The 23,224-nt window shown below is 34.8% G+C and overlaps 2 protein-coding genes across 7 annotated transcripts; both read right to left on the reverse strand.

The window, feature by feature from the left end:
* Positions 1-381: 381 nt before the first annotated feature.
* On the reverse strand, positions 382-11,420 carry LOC105176739 (DNA-directed RNA polymerase II protein). Of its 6 annotated transcripts, XR_848999.3 has the most exons (15): positions 11,097-11,403; positions 10,871-10,958; positions 9,958-10,057; positions 9,788-9,861; positions 9,601-9,672; positions 9,370-9,447; positions 8,735-8,859; positions 7,907-7,979; positions 5,416-5,477; positions 3,829-4,206; positions 3,419-3,521; positions 1,995-2,219; positions 1,504-1,590; positions 1,351-1,427; positions 382-686 (listed from the first exon to the last, which is right to left on the reverse strand). XR_848999.3 is itself a non-coding variant. In XM_011099662.3 (14 exons), the coding sequence occupies exons 2-13, from the start codon at positions 11,177-11,179 to the stop codon at positions 2,019-2,021; spliced, it is 1,437 nt and encodes a 478-aa protein (XP_011097964.1). In that variant the 5' UTR covers positions 11,180-11,182; positions 11,290-11,420; the 3' UTR covers positions 382-686; positions 1,995-2,018. The 6 variants fall into 6 exon arrangements, 4 of the variants coding, with proteins under 4 accessions (XP_011097964.1, XP_011097956.1, XP_011097971.1 ...); XR_848998.3 differs by lacking the exon at positions 1,351-1,427; XM_011099662.3 differs by lacking the exons at positions 1,351-1,427; positions 1,504-1,590 and having other exon boundaries at positions 11,097-11,182; positions 11,290-11,420.
* Positions 11,421-13,845: 2,425 nt separating this feature from the next.
* On the reverse strand, positions 13,846-22,971 carry LOC105176773 (uncharacterized protein At4g37920). The gene is made up of 6 exons (XM_011099680.3): positions 22,740-22,971; positions 21,336-21,751; positions 17,129-17,297; positions 15,438-15,682; positions 14,644-14,831; positions 13,846-14,401 (listed from the first exon to the last, which is right to left on the reverse strand). The coding sequence occupies exons 1-6, from the start codon at positions 22,882-22,884 to the stop codon at positions 14,242-14,244; spliced, it is 1,323 nt and encodes a 440-aa protein (XP_011097982.1). The 5' UTR covers positions 22,885-22,971; the 3' UTR covers positions 13,846-14,241.
* Positions 22,972-23,224: the final 253 nt, after the last annotated feature.

Consider the following 23,224-nt stretch of genomic DNA (forward strand, 5'->3'; position numbering starts at 1 on the left):
GGGACCTAAATTTTGATAAGGAAAGAATGAAGGAAAAGAAGTACCCAAAAATTAAAAAAAGAATCCACAATGTGAATCATTTTAAGCAGAGTAAAATTCTTTTTCTTACGACATTTTTAGATCCCAATTTTGTGAGGAAAACGATAAGTGTCAAATAATTAAAGCAGGAGGTACTATTATATAAATTTTTTTAATATTTTCTGGTTAGAATCCAATCCTATGATCAGACACAAGTTTGGTATTTCTTTTTCATGGAAGTGTTTCTTTTCCCAAATTTTCCACAAGAAAAGTGACAATGAACTCCAAAGTTCAGGCTCCTCACTGATATTCAAATATTTGAAAGAAACGTCTCGAAAAGCAAACAAATCAAAAGCAAAACCATGAGAAAAGTAAGCACTGTACAATCATTTACTTCCTTCTTTTCTTATTCAGAATAGAAGTATACAAATATCTAGAGTTGAATCTTTCAATCTACTATCCCAGAACTTCTGTACAGAAAGTCATAGTAGTAAAAATATAGATGGCATATCATACGACGCCACTGCATAAGTTGGAAATTACCTCAACTTGCATTGTCTTTGCCAAACTTTGTGTATTTACATGCAGTGAGTGTCAAGTCAGTTCAGAACCTTTCCAAGCTCTTCTAATTCCAGCCGATGTCAGTGAACAGATGTCGAGCTGCCATGCTACAGACAGAAACAACATGAGAGTAGGTTTCTGTAACATTACATTTTACTAGAAAATTGTGATCACTGAAACAGAACTGCAAATGAGGCATACTCGACTTTTATAAACTACTCATTAAACAACATAAAGATTTTCATCAGTGTTAACCATTATATCTGACCTTCCAAAAGCTGAATGTCATGAATCATGTTAACATAATCAAGTATGAAAGCAGATAAACTGCATGGCAGTTTATGAAACAATTATGGCTAAATTCAACTTAATCATGTCACTTTTTTCCCCAAGGATTAAAGAACGACTAAAATAAAGATAAAGAGCATACATGAATGCCATGGATTATGCTTAATTTCATCGCAAAGAAATTTATAGTTTCTGTTAATAATGTGACTATGTAAAGCAGATTATTGATATGACTTCTAATTTTTCCGCCTCTTCTAGAGTAGAAGATAATGAAGCAGCAGCTAGTAGGAAGCTGAAAGCCAGAAAGAACGAAGGGATGTCATATCCTAGTTATCAACGTTGATGAAAGCCATTTCGGAAAAAAGAGTAAACTCAAGATCTGATTTTGTCACGCATAAAGCAAGCACAGAAAATGCAACAAATTAGAATATCTCTGCTTTATCAGGTTACATCAATTACACCCAATCATGTCAAATCAACCACCTTATACTGCAAAAGATTGATTCTTCAGTTCAAGTCATCCACTAGTTCGCAACCATTTATGTACAGATACGATATCTCTGTAAAATAAAAGATATAAGGATATATGTTTGAAGACAGGCATGAAAAGAAATAAGAGCCAAAGAAATTATTTACAATAATTTGTCAAGGAGCTGCGTATATTTGCAGAGGGTTCATCTAGCCATAAGCTCCTCATATATCTTGCAGCATTAAACATCTCAGCTGAAATAACCATTAGACAGACAATCTGGTATAAGTTCGCATATGTTTACTGATTTACTTTGTTTAAAAAGCAAGGGAAAGTCAATGCAATTTAATGTTCCAAAAGATACATCTCATGATTGCGGGTGGGGGCTAACAATTCCATTGGACGTAACATGTAAACATACAGCTAGGCTGATGCTCTTGAAGGAAAGACAACCAAAATGATGATAGGATGTTTTGGGGAGAACCATCAAAGGATATTGTGATGTTTCTTTCTTTGTTTTTTCTTTTTTGGGTTAGATGTTTCTAAAAGCAGATATGTTGTAGCCCAGCTGATAGGGACCCTTCTGTCACCCCACATGAAAGGAAAATTTATAGAATACATGGGAGTTCATACCAAGTATAAGCTTAATGATACTTACCAAAATAGGATATGGAAATTCAACTCATTTCTTTGTTGCATCTATAAACATAGCGCGAGTCCAGTGCTCCACATCCTCAGTTTGTGATGGTGGAGGAGGAAAAGTAGGATGTTCAACGATATCCCATCCTTCAATTAAGTTTTCATTCTTTCCCAAATCTAAAAACTCATTAGCATAAAGATAGCTGGCAGCAGAGCTTGGGAGATAACTATCAAATTCATTTCTCTGTAAAAAAGAAACCAGCTGTGTAAGTACATGTAGTGTTCAATATGCTAAATACTAATGTAATTTTTTACAAACCCCACATCAAACATCATTTACAAGAAAAATATGGAATAAAAACGATATAATTTCTTTGAACTCATCAAATCAATGATAATGTAGCATGATAGCCATGTTGGTAAAAAAATTTATATTCTCAGGAAAATTCTTGGGAAGTAACAAGCTAATTCAAATAGCAGAAAACTCTTTCAACAAAAAAAATACTCATAGCTGAAAATTATTCTACCAGCATGACATAAGACCTAAACATGAATATGTTATGTTTGAGTTGCCCCAGGTGCTAAGTTCAATCCTCCAACAGGACCCATATGACAAATCCTTTAGTTTGAAAAGACATAATAATGTTTTCGATGTTTTGTAATTTCAATGAGAAACTGCAACTCCTTGTAAACATCTTCTACTTGAATAAGAACAAATGCCAAGATTCTGCATCCATTTAGGACAAGACAACTGGATTTGGTTCACTTACACACTTAAGTCATAGTAACTATACTTCCCCCCATTCATTCATTTGAACTAATTTCTTCCTTGGGATCCCCTCACCGAAAAATAAGCTGGGAGAAACAAAGCCAAAAAGCTACCTATTTATTCCTTATTAGAAACAAAGTTAGCCATAGCTATTTCAGCAAGTGCAAAACCAGCAATGGTTTCTCACCTTTACTTTCGTCAGCCGACTTGGAGTAAAAAGGATTGAGAAAAGTAAAAAATACAAATAAGTATAAGACTAAATCAGAGAATAGATTGAAAATGAAAGCAATATGGTGAGTTTTGCGTGTGACTTTTCTTCCTGATTTCAGATAGATGTACTGGCAGTGATAATGAAGGAGAAGTGAATTGTTGATAAATACCATGTCTAAAGAGTAATACTGAACTTTTTTACCAAAAGAGAAGGAAGAGATTGAGAAGGAGAGGAAAGTAGATTAAAAACAAACAGCCACAAGGACCACAAAATGGTGGAAAGAAAGTATACAGAATGGAACAAAGGACTAAAAAATCAAGATAAAGTTTCTAAACGAATAATATACAATACAATCAGCAAAATGTTCCGGATAAAGGTTATATTTGTTTCTTATCTCCTTTCATTCTGTTCGTAATAAGCAGAAATCTCTCATAGAAAAAGAGTTAGTGATTAAAATTTATACCAATATAGGCAACGCATGTGCACTATCCATTAATGTGCTTGATGAAATGGCTGACTCTGCATTCCATACAGATCTATTCAGTTGTTGGCCGGGCTTAGATGTCCTGCGAATCAAATAAAAACCAACCCCAATGAAACTTCTTCCAATCAAAAAGGCTCTGAAATAAAAGTTAAAGATCATTTACAGAGGACAGCAGCTTAGAGCTGAAACCATTACAACAAATTATGTTCATCTAGGTTATGATTCTATCAAGCTAAAATTACAGAACCTAGCTTTGTCTATAAATAGTCACATACATTGGATTAACTTTGAGATTAATGATTTTTTGCTACAAGATTATTTCAAGTCCATATGCAATTATGCATTGGGTGCATAAATGACAGGCCAAGAGGAAAGGATGGTGCTTGTACCTTGATGACACCATTCTCAAAGATAAAACAGATCGAATCTCCTTCGAAGAAGAAAGTGTAGCCAACAACCTTGCAAATGCCTCAAAAGTAGAGGCTTCTGGGGGAACTTCTAAAGATAATGAGTTATAGCAGTACGCAGTGATGCAAGCCACACTTTTCTTGAGGAGTGATATGCCTTTCTGCAAATCCTTGTGTGTTTCAATTGAATGTGGAGAAGCAGAAGAATAATTGAAACTACCACCAGAGGAATCTAACCGAGGCTTCCTCTCAGACTCCATTGAAGCAACACCAAAATTGCTTGAGCTTTTCTCAGACCATGAAGTTTCACCACCAGTGGAGCAAAAGTTTTGGCGAGGAATAAAAAGCGGATACTCACTGCTGAAAATTTGAAAGATTTAGTTACAACAACCTCCTCCTGAAGTTAATCTTATTCCAGATTACACCTATTCCTCTTTTAAGATTACAGAAAACTTCCCCTCCAAGTTTCCACCATTAAATAGGTCAATCTATAGATGTAAGAAGGCAAAATTATCCTTAGAAATGAAAAAATAGAAATGGTCAATTGCAAGGACCTTTTCTATAAGTTAGTGTAAGTAACAATGATGTACCTTTCCCTTTTGAAATTACAGAAAAGCTCCCTTATAGAAGTATAATGTTTACATGTCATTTCTTCCAAGTTTATAATTTTTACATGTCTCGCCTGAAATTTGAGAAACACAGGGTTGTCATATTGTCTATCTAATCCCAAAAGAGAGCTACTTGTAAGGTCCTAATTAAGGTGGTATGTTAGTATTGTTTACGGGAAACTGTATCAAGATCTTTTCTGAAACTAGGGTCTAGGTGATGAAAATTGTGTAAGTCTTTTTTTTTCCCCATTTATTCATGTGCTTAATTATAGTTCAAAATTTTATGTTTGTTGATGCTTAGAAGAATTTAGTTCAGTTGCATAATCAACAAAAGAGAACATTGCACGGTTCTAAGCAAATTAGGTTTTTGTTACATCATTTTTTGCGAAAATAATGACAAACGCAAATAGCATTTAAAGAGCGAATATTCCAACATTTAGCGCCAATAAATTTAATCTGATCCAATTTCAGCAGATTATACACTCAAATCTCCTTTATATAGTTTAATCCCGTTATGTCATAGAGATAAATACATATGTTTTTTTCACATAAAAATGTGGAATGTATAAGTAGGAGATCAGAAAATAACACAAGATAAAGATAAACTTAGGCATCCAATAAATGTAAAACAACAACATTACATTATAATCGACCACATCATAAATTTTAGTTCATTACAAAAACAATCCTCCAAGTTTGACCTATTATTTGGGGTAAGTTGAAAAAATCAAAATAAAAAAAAAAAATTTAATGACTTCATGATTCTGTGTGCAAAATCCTTGCAGAAGTGGGTGTCTGCAAACATTATAAATTGAAGGGCATGTTCTTGTAATTTTAAAAGAGGGAGTGATATAGCTTGTAAATACACCAACTTCTTTGAGAGGAGGTTGTAATTAACTCTAAAAAGAATTAAATACACAGTTGCATTACCAAGTTGAGTTCATATGTTCCAAAATGATACCTTCTAGATGATGGACGGGCGTCCCAATATGAGTCCCTCTGCCATATCCGAGAACACGAACCCTGATACATGTGAAAACATCAGAACTCTTGGTTTACGCATATAGAGACATCCTCCCAGAAACAATCAGGTACATATGAAGGAAAGAAATAACCAACATACGCCATCAATAATTTGTTGAGTTGGCATCATCTCTCCTTAAATGAGATATCTTGGGTTCAAAACCATGTTCCCTACCCCCACCCATTTTGTAAAAGGACACTGTATGGGTGATTAGAAAGATAGGCTACAAGTTTGTGCAGGACTTAAGCCATATTCAGGAACAACTTTTACTATGTAAATCTTCTGTCTCTTCACATATTAAGTGCATTGTCTTGATTGCAATACAGCACACCTCAAAGCAAGCGATTAATTTTCTCCACCAGTCACCTCAAAATTTGCAAAGGAATTCTTGTTCTATGATTCTCAATAGGGTGGGGTTTGGGTTGAGTCCAATATAGTTTCAATATGTGTCAAAAAAAGATCAGGTTGGAAATGGTTTGATTATGGTACGATTGGGTTCCAACAACAACAACAACAACAACAACAACAACAATAATAATAATAATAATAATAACAATAATAATCAAAGAAATTTTGAATTGCTGTTGTTCTTGTATACTAGTTTTTAACAAGTTATAATTGTAGTTATGATGTCAAATATAATATGAATTATTGGACTTCAATAATTACAATTTTCAAAATATTGCACCGATCAAATAGAAGCAACAAGAGTGTTAGATGTTTGGTGAACAGACTCAACTAAGCCTTTAACCGAAAAATTAGATTTTGTATTCTATTCTTTTTAATAGAAATCTTGCATTCAATTTTGTTTTGGTTTCTAATTCGATTTACCATACCATACCCGATACTTAAATATTATTTGTATATTTTTATTTGATTTTTATGTACATATTTTTATATCTAACAATGTTCTATACTATTTTTATATTTGACTTATCGAAAATAATATAAGTAAAAATGAATAATATAACTGCAATTTATAGTATTTAATTAACTATTTTTTATTTTCAAAATTTAATAAAAAAATTCAATTTACTAGATTATCAAACTAAAATACCAAAAAAAAAATAGTTGGGAACTACCAAAACTAAACAGAACTTGGTTTATTATTCGATATGGCATTTTGGCGTTCATAATTTTTTTATTTACCGTCTATTCAACTTTACTCAATGAAAACTCCTAAACAATAATTTAATAGTTGCCAGAAATTAGAGGTCTATATCATGCCTTTTTTCTTTAAGCCAAATCAAAATATTATTTTAGAATATTCCTTCAATTGCATAATGTTATTAAAATTCATATTTGATTGGATAATAGAAAATAAATATGACGAACCCATTAAAAACATATAGGACCTATGACCTGGTTGAACTCATAGTAGTCAGTGGCGCACGGCGCACATTGGCGCCAAGGGCTACTAGAGCCATGGCACATGGAGCACGGCAGCACGCACCTTTTCGAAGGATAGCGCAAATATAAGAAATAATTTATATATTTATATAAATAGTATTATTTTGACTAGATTAATGTGTAAGGAGTTAAATAAGATATATAAAACAACAAATTCAACATAACAAACCTTCATATAATTAAAACGACCAATATTGAACCATTGAAGGATAGCAAAAGTCCTAAAGATTCAAATAAATCCTAAATAGTTTATCAAAAAACAAATAAGCGTAAATCTAATCATCTGATTCTACCAAATAATCTTCAGATTCTTCACTTTCATGCATGCAGATTATTTATTTCTGCTGGACTTCCCTTAATTATTAGGTTTTTTATTTCTTTATTTGATGGGCCCACCCAGTCGCCCAGGCCCTTTTTCACAAAGGCGCGCCTCATGCACGCCTGGGCAATAGCCCGAATGGCGCCCAGGCGCATGCCATGGCCTCGCCATTGTGAAAGCGAGCACCATAGGCTGCGAATGGCGCGAGGGCTGTGCCTCGAACCATGGCGCCCGCCATTGGCTACACTGGTTGGACTTAATTCAACAGAACCCACATTAAACTTATATGACCTAGTTGGACTTAATACAACATATCCCACATTAAACTCATTATTTTTTTTTAATGTAGTACTCATGATTATACTAACATCTCATTAATTCCATTATAATATCAAAAATGACTTCTGATTGACTAATAAAAAATTAAATATGAAAAACCCCATTTAGCACCTTTTACAACCCATAAAGGACCTATAATCTACTTAAATTTACCTAAACAAAACCCATTTTGGATCAAAATTAAGAAATTTTAAACCCAATCCAAAATTAGGTGGACGGTACTCCCACCTCTCATTCTCAATGTAGGTCAATAGGTAAGAATTCATTAAATATAACACAATGTATAAAAGTAAAACACTGTCCAACAATAAAAATTAAAGTAACATTATCAGGAAGCAAAGAAGGTCATTATGAACATACCGCAAATCCAGAGTTATGAATTGCAGGAGCACACACGGTGTGAATGACAAGATTTAGAAGTTGCACCATGTAGCTGCTTTTCAGACATTGAGCATGAAGAATCAGTAAATCATGAACATCAACTTTTCTGCACATCTGTGATACTTTATGAACTGTGCAATAACAGCAGGAATATAACCAAGACTTCAAATTTAGTATAACTATTTTACCTACAAGTTTGAGTTGGATGGCTAAATAAATATACATATCTGAGCAATTACCAAAAACTATTATTTAGACCAAAAAATTTATCCATCCAGTAAAAGAAATTTTCAGAATAACAAGTCATATGAGAAAAGACCCACAGATCAACCAACTGTTACTACAGTATCATCCTGGTAATTTCACAGCTATGTCAGCCCCCTAACTAACTATTTCATGTTTTTATAGTTAGGCAAATCATGAACAAAAAACCCCAAGGAACTACTTCATGTTTATCTAAACTACATGAAGCAGAAATAGCACCTGCCAAACCCCACTAGATGCCAATGGTTTTTGTTTAAAGAGAAAACTAACTGAAAACAATAGTTAGGATGATAAGTCCAAATACCCACCTATCAAAGACCAAAATAGAACGAAAGAATGGAAATATAGTAAGGATAAGCCAAGAATGAATGACAAATACAACAAAATTAAGATAGAATAAGGTTATTAATCAACGTGGCGCAAAGAAGTATAGCTCGGAGATATCAATATATTAAAGCAACTAAGAGAAGACATAGGATCTCATACTTTGTATAAAAAATTCATTCAAAATGATCAGTAAACACATATAGATTCGAGTTTTACCCCAAAGATGCTGCAAGCTCATCAGATGGAACGGAGTGGGGATCCAAGCCTCTTGGCAAGCGTGCATAGCAGATTGTATCATATGGGCCATTGTGTCCATCCTTTTTCTCCCCTTCTACAATCACCTGCAAGAAAGCAATAAAAGTTAACTGCTGCTGAAGGAACCACCAACACCTCATCAAAGAAAGCTGATGTCATGATTGCTTGAACAAATTATAGAGGACACATCAACAAGCATTCAGATATCAACACACAGGACAATGCAGATGGCTCGACAAACAAGCCCAATTCACTTTCTAGGCAAATTTTGGCCAAAAATTTTATTAGTGAGCCTTGAGAAAGTAAAGCTTAACTTATGTGAAGTCATAAATTGATTTAATTTAAGAAAATCTACCAACATTGATCCAAAACAAGTTTGCCTAACAGATTGTTATGACAGGGTTTTGGGCGTTCAAGATCATAAACAAAATTACAGTTCGAACATAGTTTAGGAGAACTAGAAACACCAATCCTTATAGAAATTTGAAATATTAATGATGGAAAAGAAATTCCAAGATCTGTTATAGTAAGTGCATGACAGCTAAGGCATAAATAATATGGCCACAGCATAACAATAGACAGTTTTCTGGAAGTACCCGGCGCTGGGGGAACAACTTGCATATCTGCTTTATGATGACGGATTGTTTGTGAAGGCGTTCAGAGGTAATTGCCATCTGAAATTCAGATTTCCTAGAGCATTATTCTACTTGAGAAACAGCAGATTAAGAAACTTTTTCAAAACAAACTAGAAAAAACATTCCAAATTATGCTCTTCAGAAACTTGTAACCAAACAGATAAAGAACTAATTTCAAACAAAATTTCTCACATGTCCCAAACTCTGTGTGCAGATAAGATTAGGATAATATTTCTCAATTTGTTCCACGCGATTCTTTTCCAACTGCAATTACAGATGAAACAGAAATCTGTTCATTACTTAGGAACAGAACCAAATAAAAAGCGACATCTGAGCTAAAACCAACTAATCAAAAGTTAAAGAAGATAATCTGTACTACCATATTCATTGCTGATTCAAGCATTTCATATTTGACTTTTAGATCATGAGACATCTTCTCAATCTTAGCCTTCCCTGCAAATAATCAATTATCTCAACGGTAACATAAGCCAGAGTTGTGACTGCTGTATACAAGGAAAATAGAATATCACCAAGTAAGGAATAGTCGACCTTGTACAACTTGTTCTTTACGAAGTCGGAGCTTATCTCTCAACCTTGCCAGTTTTTCATTTTGAAGCACCCTCCAACTGTGTTGATCATCAGCCTTGCCCTAAAAGGATGCAAAACTGATCAAATAAGCAACTGAAGAGTTTAAATCAACAGCATCACAGAAATCAGAATGTCTAGGAAAATAAAACATAACACAAGAACCAATACCAAGATGAAATAGCATGAAGCATGCTCATAAAAAATTTTCTGAGCAGGCCGAATATGTATTCCATGAAACAGAAATCAACGTAAATCAATTTTGATTTTCACAATCACTCAAATCAGACTCTCTTACAAGTTTCACAAAGATAACCTATTGCCTTCTAAACTTAGCCTCACAAAATAACGAAGTTCACTGTGATTATACATACAAGTTTCACAAAAAACAAAGAAATAAAAAGATATAATAGGAAATTTTGGTGTTCAACATCCACTTCCACCTCATGAAACTTCTGTATAACTAGGCTGCAATTATCTGTATAATCACTGATAATCTATAAATACTTAGATTTTTTAAATGCACGAGCATACACCCATAGACTATTTAGTAAATAAAGATAGAGATATAGTACTAAATCAGTAATCCGATTAGCTTTTTTCACTCATTTAATCAGAAAACTAAAGATTAGTCGATCACATTCAAGCACAAATGTTAATCGTAAACCTGATTGAGCAATGAAAACTGCTAAGAGAAAAAATAAATAAATACTACATCTAACATACCCGAGAGATTGTTCATTAGGGAGTACCTCACTGAACCCCCGATTCTTGCGTTAGTACTCATTACAAGTATAACCAACTCATTAAGCAGATTACAATCAAATAGCAAACTAAATGCAAACAGAAAATATCCAGAGTCCACTTTCACATGTACCTTAGCGACGAGAACTTGAGTCAGTTTTGAGTACAGCGCATCCCTCTTACTCTTCAATACCTTCAAACTACAATTATACTCGTTCAATCTGAACAAAGCCGCACCAAACACACGTCAATTCAGCAGATCAAAAACTCTCCACAAAAAAAATCCATCAGAAAACAAGCAATGTTTAATATACAATCATCTAAACTGAATTTTTACAAAGTAGTACGACAAAATTGACCTGAAATTAACGCAAACTGGGCAAATAGAAGCGAGATTGGAGCTCTCGCATATAGCACAAGTGTTAGTTTTCTTCGTCGTCATCACCTGAGCAAAGAAAACCAACGAAAATATGAACCTCTTTCTGCAATTCCTTTTGGGGGATTTTTATGGAACTTCAAACTCCTTCAATCGGAATAGGAATTAGGTTATACAAATTGGTAAACATGAACTGAGTACAGAAATCAGGAGTGGCAAAGCTTTTGAATTCCGGACTTGACGTGTAGCTCATAGCCTCATTCTAATACGTCTCCAACACAATCGCATAACAATTACTATTTCGTGCTTATATTATTTAGGTAACAAAATAACCCTTCAAAGCGTATAATTCACGATTATTTACTTTTGACCCCTTTAAAATAAAACTATAGCAAATTGCTTTAACTTATATTTAGGGTAAATTACATCAGCACCCATTAAAGTTTGACATAATTATAAATACATCTTTATTACATCAAAAATTATATTTACCTTCTATGAAATTTGTTCCGTCTTATATTTAACTCCACCGATAGGGTTCGTTGAATTCATCACATGTTATTCTAAAAATGCCCCTGATAGAAATTTTTATTATGATTTGACCAATTTTTCAGATAAAAATACCCTTTTTAATCAACTTGTAATGGTTTGAAAATATTAAGGGGTTAAATGTTATGATCTCACATACTTTGCACTTATACATAAAATTTTATTTTTTTTGCTAAACTAACCGTTTTTGTCCATTAAATATTGTGGGGATGATCTTATATATTAGAGTGAATTACATTCACACCCCTTGAGGTTTAATATAATTATAAATATATCCCTATTAGATAGAAAATTACATTTACTCTCCTAATGAAGTTTTGTTTAAGGAGTTTTTAGTCTTTTTCAAAATTAATTTTTTATTTTTTTGCCACATAAATGAAGAGTTTCTTTGTATTTGAATACTTTTTTTTTTGCAAGCATTGTAATGTTTTAAAAACCTCAAGGGGGTAATTGTAATTTCCTATCTAACAAGTATGTATTTGTAATTATCCTAAATTTCAGGGAATGTGGATGTAATTCACCCTAATATATAAGATAATCTTTGTAATATTTAATAGACAAAAACTGCTAGTTTAGCAAAAAAAATTATTACATTAAGTACAAAGATGTGAGCCACAAAATTTAACTCCCTCGATATTTTAAAACATTACAATTTGGTCCAAAGAGTATTTTCGTTTGAAAAGTTGGTCGAATCATAGTCAAACCTTTTATCAGGAGTATTTCGAAAATAACATGTGATAAATTCACCGGAACATTACTGATGGAGTTAAATATAAGACGGAACAAACCTCAAGGAGGATAAATGTAATTTTTTATCTAACAAAAATGTAATTGTAATTATGTCAAATCTCAGCAGTATTGATGTAATTTACCCTTATCAGTTGTATATTGCCTCCAACTCATATCTGTAAGATCTAAAGATGGGCAATTGAGATTAGTAAAGGGGGGTCATTCACATTCAAATCGAGCTTGGTCCATTTAATTGGGTTTGAGTTTAGTTTTAATTTTATAGACCTTGAATTTCTCCTAATCTATGCTTACTAAGCAGCCCAATAGATCTGATCCTGCTGGCCATGAGCAAAGTATTAAGCCCCATAATTTTAAAGTTTAACACTAACCTAACACGTCTAAAATGAATCTAGTTCAACAAGATGACTCCCCGACCGTAAGGATACTCCAATCACCTTAGGACATATCATGCTGAAAAATATCCAACAAACTCTCCTAGATTTGTGGTGGCCAACCTGACAACAACAGTTAAAAGAGAATCATAAAACTCAGGTTAACTTTCCATGACTTTTTTAAATGGCCATATCTTCATCCAAATAAGTGCAAATCATAATCCATTTTTTTGTTAGCTTATTCATGCAACGTTCAAACAATATATCATACGTTAAAACAACTTTTAGTAACAAGTTTCATTCACTCTCTCACACTTTTTTCTCTCGATTTTCAACAAGTCACTTGCCCCTTTTCGTACTCCACATAATTATTATAGTTTTATCTCGATATTTTATCAAGTTCGATTGTTACACCATTGTTCTTACATTAATTATTTTTAAGTTTTTCCGATTATTTACTCGATAATTCAAATACATGTTGAACCATCAGAGTGTTAACCCATATTTTGTTGTTTAGTCGTCTTTCAATCTTAAAATTTTCGTAAATATTGTGGTCTTGCTAAACTCCCATACACATCAATATTTACATATCTGCTGAATTTTGATGTATTGATATATACAATGACTGTAAGGTCCCAAACCCAAATCTTCACAATCTAGCCTGTCCGTACATTCGGCGTGAACATATTGCAAAATGGGGATGTAAGTCAATATTCTTGAATTGTATATAAACTATTTTACTTTTTAATTGTAGGAAAAAATGGAGTCAAGTTTTTGAAGTGGATAGAGCCTCAAGTATGTGAAAAAGGGTGGAAATTGGACAAGAGAACAGGGAAAGAAGAGATGGAAAGATATTTCTTATATTTTCAAATTTAAGAGATGTATTCGTTCATGCAATACTTTATTTTCTAGATTGATCTTTTTGGCCGAATTCCCCAGAAGGTAAAATAGAGATTTAAAATTTTCAGTTACTTTTTTGGGCCCGATTTTGCTAACAAAGCCTGCGTATAATTTTTCAAAATCAAGAAAGTGGGTTTGCTTATAAGCAAACCTCAAGAAGTCTGTCTAACCATCCCATAAATGAATGGATTTTCTGAATAATATTTAAACATCCGTATGTACAGAAAGCTAGAATACCTACTAAGTTTGTGATTTTGTTCCATTTGCATGACGAAGACTATGTACCATGTGGTGTCCTCCATTACTTCCTCTCGCTGCACTCTGCTCAGAAATGTATTTAGATAGAGAAGCTAAACTGAAGCGCACATCATACCAGAAAACAAGTTTCCTACAAGGTTATTGTAATCCTGCATGTGTCATCTCTACAATGCAACAATGGTATCTTACCCAGTCAATGTCAATATTTGCGACTAGGTATTCAGTATCGTAGTCTTCCATGGTATCATGAAACTGGCGCTGAAGTACGGCAGCTGGACAGACTTGAACGGTGGATGGAGCTCACATGAACTGATCTTGGATCGTCTTTTTTAATTCTTCCATTTTTTGGACAAGCTTTGGGTTCATTAGATCCCTGGCTTCTCTTATGAGAGTGCCCTCTCTGCTGAAATGATATGCATCCACTACAGTCCTAATCCAGGTATGCAGTTGCTCAGGCGTCCTGTTAGAATAATGAATATTATCATGCTACATAAGCAGAGAGGATAGGGAACAAAAGAAGTATAAAAGAGAAAAAGCAAATGATCACAACTTTCCTCAGTCAGGCAACTCACATGTAATAGCCATAGAATATTAAATTACAGTCTGAATCTAGTTTGTTTAGTTTTCATGCATTGTTCTCTTTTCTTATTCCTTTTTGTTTATTAAAAAAGGTGGCAGCATAGTTAAGGTTCAAATACGTACGTGTAAAGGCAGTCTATATCCTGCCCTTCAAGTTCTTCTCCTGGGGTAAAAGCATCTTTTAAAGCACTCATCCGCTCTTCAGGGTCTTCAATTGTAAGCAAATACTTCAGTATCCTAATTTCTTTTGGCATCAGCCTCTGAAGATTACCTCTTGCTGTTTTATATAAATGGAATAGTACATCTTTCACCTGCGAGGAACAAAATATATAGTAAATGAAAATAATCAGTGAAGCCATTTATTTCAGGTTGCAGCTGAACCATAACCAACGGAGCTATACAAAGAATGAACTCCAAATGATTTGAATTAACATTCAGAATGAATTGCATCTCCTCAAGTCTGCAGACAAAACTAGTTCACTGGTTTTATGCTGCGATGATCAGCTGTATTACCACTTTTACTCCTGGAGGTGACCTTAGGCCTCAGAAGTTGAGGGTATCAGCTGTGGGCAGAAGGAGAAAGTTGGCGTAATATTATCACCAGGTAATGCAATCGGCCGACAGGAGGTATTTTAGCCATAAGGAGAAGGTAAAGTATAGTAGTAGACTAGTGGGGGGGAAATGGTCCCTGTTTACAGCTACTTCTGCTAATTGATTTCAACCTCAATGTCATTGTGAAAATCAGATGTGCATGCCATTTAAAACTTATGATAAATGAATGTGCATGTAAAAGGAAATTGGGGTCTCTCCTGCACTATCCTTTTTCCCCTTTATTCCATTTCTCTACATCAGTTATCTTAATATGTACTACAAGAAATTAAAAAAATAATCTCCATTGAGGTGGGCAATGAGTTTACCTCATCTTTCATCATGTTTGATTCTTTGGCAGCTGACCAAGCTTTTGTGATCATGAGAACCAGTGCAGAATCAAGTTGATTTTTTTCTGCCAAATTATCAATCTTCCGGCAAGCAGCATCAACAGAAGGAGAGTTGATTATATCTTGTAATTTCAACTCTGCAGCATTTAGCGCTTCTATATTTTCAGTTGCAGTATCATACGCTTCTACAGCAGCTAAGCACACACTCCGAAGATTTGCCACAGCTAGACATCCAGGAAGAGGGAAATGTTAACAGCATGATTTATCCAATATTAGAATTATAAAGACAGATTACAACTCCACTATTCACTATATCAACAAGACACATTCGTGGGAAGCAAGTATTTCATAAAAGGCATGCACACACTTAAAAGTATTAACTTGATCCTGAAACCAAATTACATTAATTTTGGAGCAATCAACTTGCTGCATGGCCAAGAGTCACAACAATATAGAATTTAAAATTATAACTGAAAGTCGGAAATTAATTGCAGATCAAACTAATAAGAAATATATGGAAAAAGGGAAACAGACCGGACAACCAAAAGAGAAAGAGATGTACTATTAGTGCATAAATCTACAAGCGACGGGCTACTAAAAGTTTAAAACACATAACCAAAGAGAAGATGAACAACGGGAAGTAAACTGACAATTCCCCATAATACTGTGAAGGCATAGATTAAAGGGAAATATCCGTCAGCCAATGCCGCGGCACAGGTTGATTTTCTCGAAGTAGATTAAGGAAACACAAGAAGAAAGGCCAGAAACACATTAACTGAAAATGAAAGTACAATATCCTACACAATTGTGCAGGACATCTTACAAAATCTTAAGGCTTAAACAATTTCCTTACCTAGCCATAACAGCACACTGTTGCATTGAAGAGATCAACAAGTGGCATACATGTCAAAAGAAAACATAATCTAATCACAGTAAGGGGACAAAAAATGGTAACACAAAACAATGCATGCACATAAAAATGAATTCTGTAAGATACAATGCAAGATGTTACTATGAGATTTTACAGTTGTATGAGAAAATTCTATAATTCAACAAGAAAAAGACAAGAAAAAACTGGGAATAAATTTAGTAGAGGATGTCAGATATGCATCAGTTACAAACATACTACATATTTCAGCATGGTTTCTCCAATTTATTTTCCTGAAAATAGTATTCTTCATTGGAATATAGCGTCCATATAGAGGAAATGAGGAGTCCAGTTTGTTAAAAATATGTATTATATGGAATAAGGATTCAATTTCAATCACAACTGAGTAAGAAGTGCACAGGTTTGGATGATGACACTCCAATATTGAGGTCAGAAAATTTCTCATTAACTGGGAGCTGTCCATTGAGCAATCATGGACTGGCAGAACCAAAATCCTTATATTTGAGGTAAGGAAATGCAACTTCCTCTGTAAATTATTAAAAACATTCTAGCATCTTATCATGGGATATCTTCATATGCAAGTTCAATTGAAAAATGATCAATGATACATAACTGATCACATCATAAAAGAATAGAGAATCGTCACATAAGAACAGAAATCTGCTAATTACTGTTCTTTTAATTCTGATTCAGATATGATTCTCCTCATTCCAATACCAAGAAACTAAACCATTATTATAAGTAGTTAAACACTACATTTGAAACCAAATAGAACTCTCACCATTTTGTTCTGTTGGATTATCATAATATGATTCTGCCACAGTATGAAGATGGGCAAAGAATTCTTTTGTGAAGTCCTTACGATGCCTGGCTACAATTTGACCAACCTCAGATGGTGACTTTCGGATTGCATCAAGGAGCTCATTATGCCTTTTAATATCTTCATCAATCTGGATAAATATCTTTTGGTTAATTGCCAAAACGAGCTTGAGATTATATCTCAAAAAGTACAAGTCAAATAAGGATATATGAAAATGACCAACCCTCCTGCACAAAATAGAATGTAGATGAACATTTCTTCGTTTTTGTTTATGTTTTCAATTTCAATTTCCAATTTTAGTGACAAATGCGTGTTTTCAATTTTGTATAGGTTTATATGTGAAATCAGAATGCGTTTGGTTTAATTTATGGGATTGTTAGTGGTGTTAAATCAATATTACTTTTTTATTTGATAAAGATGATAGTTTATTATTTGATTGTTACTGGTGTCAAATGAAATACATTTTGTACTTAAATGAAATTGATTAGTTAATATTTTTTATTGATTTATAATTGTTAGTGATGTCATATCAAGTATTATGAAAAAATAGATTATTAGTTTATAAGAATAATGATTAAAAAACATTATATACATGCATGTATATAAAGTTGAGATGAGAATGATAGAAAATATTTCAAATGAGGCCCTGTTTACTTTGTGTATTGGAATAATTGAGTGATATGATAAATCTGAATTAAATGTAAATTGAATGTATAATAAAAAAGCCCAAGATTAATTATAGATAGTTTACTTTGAGATATTATTTTGATAGGATAAAACATAATCTATTGTTTACTTTTCCTCATAACCAATTTTCAAAATAGGAACATGTTTGCCCTTATTAGGTGTAAAATTGATTCCACATGCCGAACTCCAAGCTCAAGCCCTAAACTGCCTTTGCTCTAGTAATTATGGGGTAGTTGGGGGGTGGGGGAGGCGAGGGCCATTTATCATAGTTTGTGAATTTATAGGGTTGCCGTAGCTGTAGTTACCATAGTTTCCTTGCTTTCTAAGAGTACAGAAAAGAGGAAATGAAGGAGAAGGAAAGGTGACCAACTCAAAAACTCCCAAGACCATATATTAACATTGCCTATACCTTACTTTTACTTCTTCAGACCATTGTTTTCTGATGTCTTCCTCTTTGTTCGAAGAATGCAAATGAAATGGTGGTTTGGGGGGGGGGGGGGGGTTTGTGGTAGTATTTGGATATGGATTGAGCTTCCTTTGCTGACTGGAGGCTTCAAATTATCCCCTATCAGATTTTGGTTGGTTGAATAACTCAACCCGCCTGAAGAGCTAGGTTGAGTTATTCGGGTGCTAATTTTCTTCTTCAGGCTAATAAGCCCAAGGAAACGGGGCCTGAGAATATGCATAAACAAACATATTTTCATTTTAATCACTGTTTTAAAAACTGAAAATGAAAAAACATAAACAAACAAGACAGTCCTAAGGCAATTTACTGGATATGCAAATTATTATAAAATCCGCTCAACATTTTGAACTTGGAATTAATTTACAGATCATGTATTGAGTTGCAAAAGTATGCAGAGCTGTTTTGGTATATCGCAGCTTCAACATTTATGCAGCACAGCATGGAGAAGACCATAAGACTGCAGCAAGAAGCTGCAGCAGGGAGTACTCACTAATATCATTTGTTTGTGATGCTATGGTACTGTTGATTTCTGTTGAGCAGGCTGTAGCAGTAAGTGCTGTGGTCACTCAGCAGGCTGCAGCAATTGAGAAGGACGCAATAGCATGCATTGAACAGGAAAAAATAACTTCGATTGGCAGACCAGTCTTCAGGTAGCTATGGCACAGACTTGCTCTTAGTCCGGTGGAACTACCTGCTGTTATCAGACTGAATCAACACATAAGAGGAATGCAGGAATCTGGGTACCGAATGTAGAGCAGCAACGAACTTTAAGCAACAGCAGGAAGTATTTTATGATTCTGTCTATCTTGCTTTGCAACAGTGTTTAGCATGCTGCAGCAGTATTTAGCATGCAAACTCCAAATGCTGAGCTTAGAATCGAGGATTGAACAATAGCAATGCAGCACCATCACATACGAGGGAAATGAAGCTCCAGAAACAAGAGTTACGTGACATGATGCTCTCAGACAATCATGCGGAAGCAAAGGAGTGTAAAGAGTATGCAAGTTAAGGAGCAGCTTGAAGCAACAGGGCTGCAGATAATATTGCAGGAAAGCATGGGTGCAGAGCTTCATCCACAAACTGTCACAGTGGGGAAATGAAGTGAAGTATTGGTGGATGTCTCAGCGAGTATTAAACGGGAAATAATGCAGCATCCTTTGTGTATTAAGTTTTACTGTTACTATAGCTACTGATGCATTTTTTATATCAAAATGCAGCAGCAAGCTTTTTCTGCAGCTGCACTAACAAAGACTTGACAGATTGTATTTTCTCCTCTTACTTGACATTTTTAACAGTTTTTAATGCCCTAGAGTTAGGAACAGGAATGTTTTGCTTCTTTAAATTATTAGATAGCAGAAATTTGATTGAATAATTGAGGAAAGTGTAGCAGGGAGGAATTCTCGCTGCAGCAGCACCATTCTGGAAGAACGATGGTTGCAACAGATGTTAACAGGGAAGTCTTTCATGCTTAGAGTTAATTAGCAAGTTAGAATTGGGAATTTTTGTGCTGCTTGGATTTCTGTCTTCAAAATTAACCGACAGATAGCAGAATTGTATGACATGAATTTTTGGGTCTTGAATGCACTTAATTAGGAAGGATTAGTTTCATGCATGTTAGTCAAATATACATGTTGATATTTTGACTGAAACAATCACAGTTCTTTCTCTGATTGCCTACTTTCAACAGAAAGGTTGGTGGAATGCCGGAGCAGAAGCATTGCTTCGTCTTGAAGATTGCTCAGCTTCAAGGAAGTAGTATAGGTGGTGCTGAATAAACAGTCAACATAAGATGCCAGGACTGGAGCTCTTTAAGCTTTATAATGTGGTTTAACTGGAAGTGCTGAAATATGCACAATTAATATAGACATAGTTCCAGAAAAAGGTGCTATTACATAGAGTTCTATTTTGTAAGAACTATGACTTTGTGCTTCTTGGCTTTCCCTAGTGCAGGGACCTTATTGTCCAGAAGACTGCAGCAGAACCGAGGAATTCTGAAGCTGCAGCAACATGCTCGTGCCACTATGGCATGGAGCAATACTGGTGGATGAGTTGCAGCAACAGATTTCAGTCAAACAGGGATGCACTTCATACTCATATCTTTTAGCTAATTGTCATTATATTAGAACAGGCTGGGTTACTGTTGATTTGATTTCTGTTTCTGTGCAGGAACTTCTCTTCAAGGAGATGAGCTTGCACAGATTAAAAAGCAGTGAGCAGCGCGTAGAAACGGGCAGATACATCACAAAGAATAATGCTGAATGTATTTAGAGGAGGTTGACACAGTAATAGAGTGAGGACTGTGTTTGCAGATACAGAAATCTTCGACACTGAGCTTTGCGCTGCTAGAAGCCAAAACCCTGAGCATACAGAGTCTGTAGCTGCAACAGCTTATTGACAAAGAAGAATGCATTTCGTACTCACAATTCTAGCTAACTGGGTTGTTATGCAAAGGAAGACATTTATTGCTCTTAACTATGCTGTAGCACACTGGTGGATTTGATTTGCACCAGGGCAAGATTTTTGCAACAGTTGCACATGACAGAGAGCAAATGATGCGCACAAAGTGTCGAAGGGAATATGTAACCGGCGCTTTAATTTTCTGAACTTAGAAATATTTTAGATAGGCTTACACTTGTATCATTGTGAGATTAAACCTTTAGATAGGGACTTGTGCTGGGAAAGGGAGTAATCTGTTTTTTGCTTTTTTAGATAGGTTTTATTGCTTTATCACAAAGGAGCTTGCGCTTCGCAAAGGGAGTAAGTACTCCTCATTTACAGCTTTTAGTATTTTACAGGAAGTTTTTTTTTTATTATTTTTGTATATTAATAAACAGGTAGGGGTTCATGCCAAACCCACTAGGCACTAGCAGTGTTTGATAAAAAAAAAATCAACTGATTTTTTTGGCAGCCCATTGATCTAGATTATAATGTTTAGTTTTGAAAAGCCAAAGATGCATCAAAACGTTTTATGCAACCTGTATCAACCCATTTCAGAATGGACAGAACACATGGTACCTCTTTCAGCTTCCTTGCAAGCCGAAGTAGCTGGTGTTTCTTTCCATGATCACTCTCACTATCTGCTCGGTCCTGACACCGCTTATAGAAATGTGGCCGAATATTGTTCCACTCCTTGCTAAAAGTTAACAGCCTTCTCCAATCAGTTGGAGTGGGCTTGTCAACCATAAAGACCTCAATCAGTTTGTCACAAATGCGAACCATTTTATGATCATCCAATTGTTCACCAACCCCATTCCTATCCTTTCCGTCCTCATCATTTTCCTTAACAGCTCCATCCTCAGCTTCTGAATTGAGTTTCTTACCTAATGGCATATGTTCTTGAGCAGATTCATCTGTTACAGCTGTTGTATTACCAACAGCAACAGCAAGAAAGGAACTATGCGATCTTTCTTTCTCATACGGCAAGAGAAAGCCTGCATCCAAAAGAAGTAACTCTAGATAAACAAATTAAATGAATGTTTCTTTTGAAAACTCATTGCTCCTTGTTGAAAGACATTGCAAGTCTTCACATAACGTCATTGAGCATGAACATGTTCAAGTAATAGTACTATAACTCTACATTGGATTGTACATCCAGCTACGTAATACAAGAGGATAAAATATGAATGAACACCAGTCAACATCTTTGTCAGGGTTATTAAAGCTTTAAATGTATATAACCGACATTTATAAACTTTATATAATAAGAAGATAAATAAGCAATTTATCCGTGATTTACAAGGATTAACATTCACCAATCTAAAATACACAATATTCATAAATCGGACAACAGTAAAAAGAAAAGGTGATTCCTTTCAACATATCCTAACTCATCCCCGTCTAAGAAAATGAAATTGAAACCTCCTTCTGGTAACAAATGGGACCAAAAATCTTTTCTTGTTCTCTATTTAAACCTTTAGTCCTCCACCTCCATCCCCAGGACCCCTGTTTTCCAATTCTAAATAAAAAGAATCGCTCAGCATAGGCACTAGTTAAACACATTAACTAATCCCGAATTGCTACTTGAATCATTTCCAATCTGCACCTATCATGGATATTTTCACTTTGCTTCCTTTTTTCTTTTATTGAGATGAGTTATCAGTTATATCATCATAATATGCAGCAGCCGCTAGAGTTAAGTATCAGCATAAAAAATTTCAGTTAACATTACGACCAAATTCGTATCCAACGATCCCAGATTAACATCGCTGCCATGTTCTGCCATCAACTAGCCCTACCAAACCCCCAAAAAAACAATAATAACTATAATAAACAAGTAGAATGAACTGGGGCTGGAGAAGAACACCAGAAAAAAGTTTCTTTTACATTTGCTAGAACCGAAGCAAAGCCATACCACTTCCAGAAAAACAAAATATGGCGGAAATAGATACTACGACAAATGAATCGATACAATTCGCATACCTGCGGCCTTAGAGGCGAAGAAAGGTGAAGAAATTCTTGGAAAGGAAGCCCTGAAATCGGGAAGAGACAGGGAGAAGTTTCTGGAAGCTGGGGGTACAGATAAAACAGCGTAGTATGACTTGAGAGGAGCAGAAGCCAGCTCCATTTTCGTGGTTTTGAGAAGTAACAGATTCAATACCAAATTGCTCGAAGAAGTTCTGAGATTTTGTCGAGATTTCTAGTGGATTATGAAGACGGTGTAATTGTCTTCAACTCCTGTATACGGGGGTGATTGGGCTGGATAAGCCCATTTATCGGCCCGATTTTTATTGTTAATGGCCCGAAATTGTGAAGTTGGTCCAGCCCACAACCCAACATGGATGAGCCGTGTTGAAGTCCATGACGTTCCTCAATGTTGCCTTCGGATTTACCGTTAATGCCATTGAGCATTGATGCCCTTTGCAATTTGGGATGTCAATTGGCACTCGAACCCAAATAAATCTATC

Source organism: Sesamum indicum, linkage group LG2, assembly GCF_026168435.1.
Source record: "Sesamum indicum cultivar Baizhima isolate 11 linkage group LG2, ASM2616843v1, whole genome shotgun sequence".
NCBI lineage: Eukaryota > Viridiplantae > Streptophyta > Magnoliopsida > Lamiales > Pedaliaceae > Sesamum > Sesamum indicum.

Coding starts and splice junctions, on each gene's coding strand:
- LOC105176773 (XM_011099680.3), bottom strand. CDS start 22,884: ATGGAGCTGGCTTCTGCTCCTCTCAAGTCATACTACGCTGTTTTATCT. Junction 17,298..21,335: donor TTGCAAGGAAGCTGAAAGAG/GTACCATGTGTT, acceptor ATATTTATCCAG/ATTGATGAAGATATTAAAAG. Junction 14,402..14,643: donor GATATAGACTGCCTTTACAC/GTACGTATTTGA, acceptor TTATTCTAACAG/GACGCCTGAGCAACTGCATA.
- LOC105176739 (XM_011099662.3), bottom strand. CDS start 11,179: ATGACGACGAAGAAAACTAACACTTGTGCTATATGCGAGAGCTCCAAT. Junction 10,959..11,096: donor CCAGTTTGCGTTAATTTCAG/GTCAATTTTGTC, acceptor GGCTTTGTTCAG/ATTGAACGAGTATAATTGTA. Junction 8,860..9,369: donor AGTTGTTCCCCCAGCGCCGG/GTACTTCCAGAA, acceptor GCTTTCTTGCAG/GTGATTGTAGAAGGGGAGAA.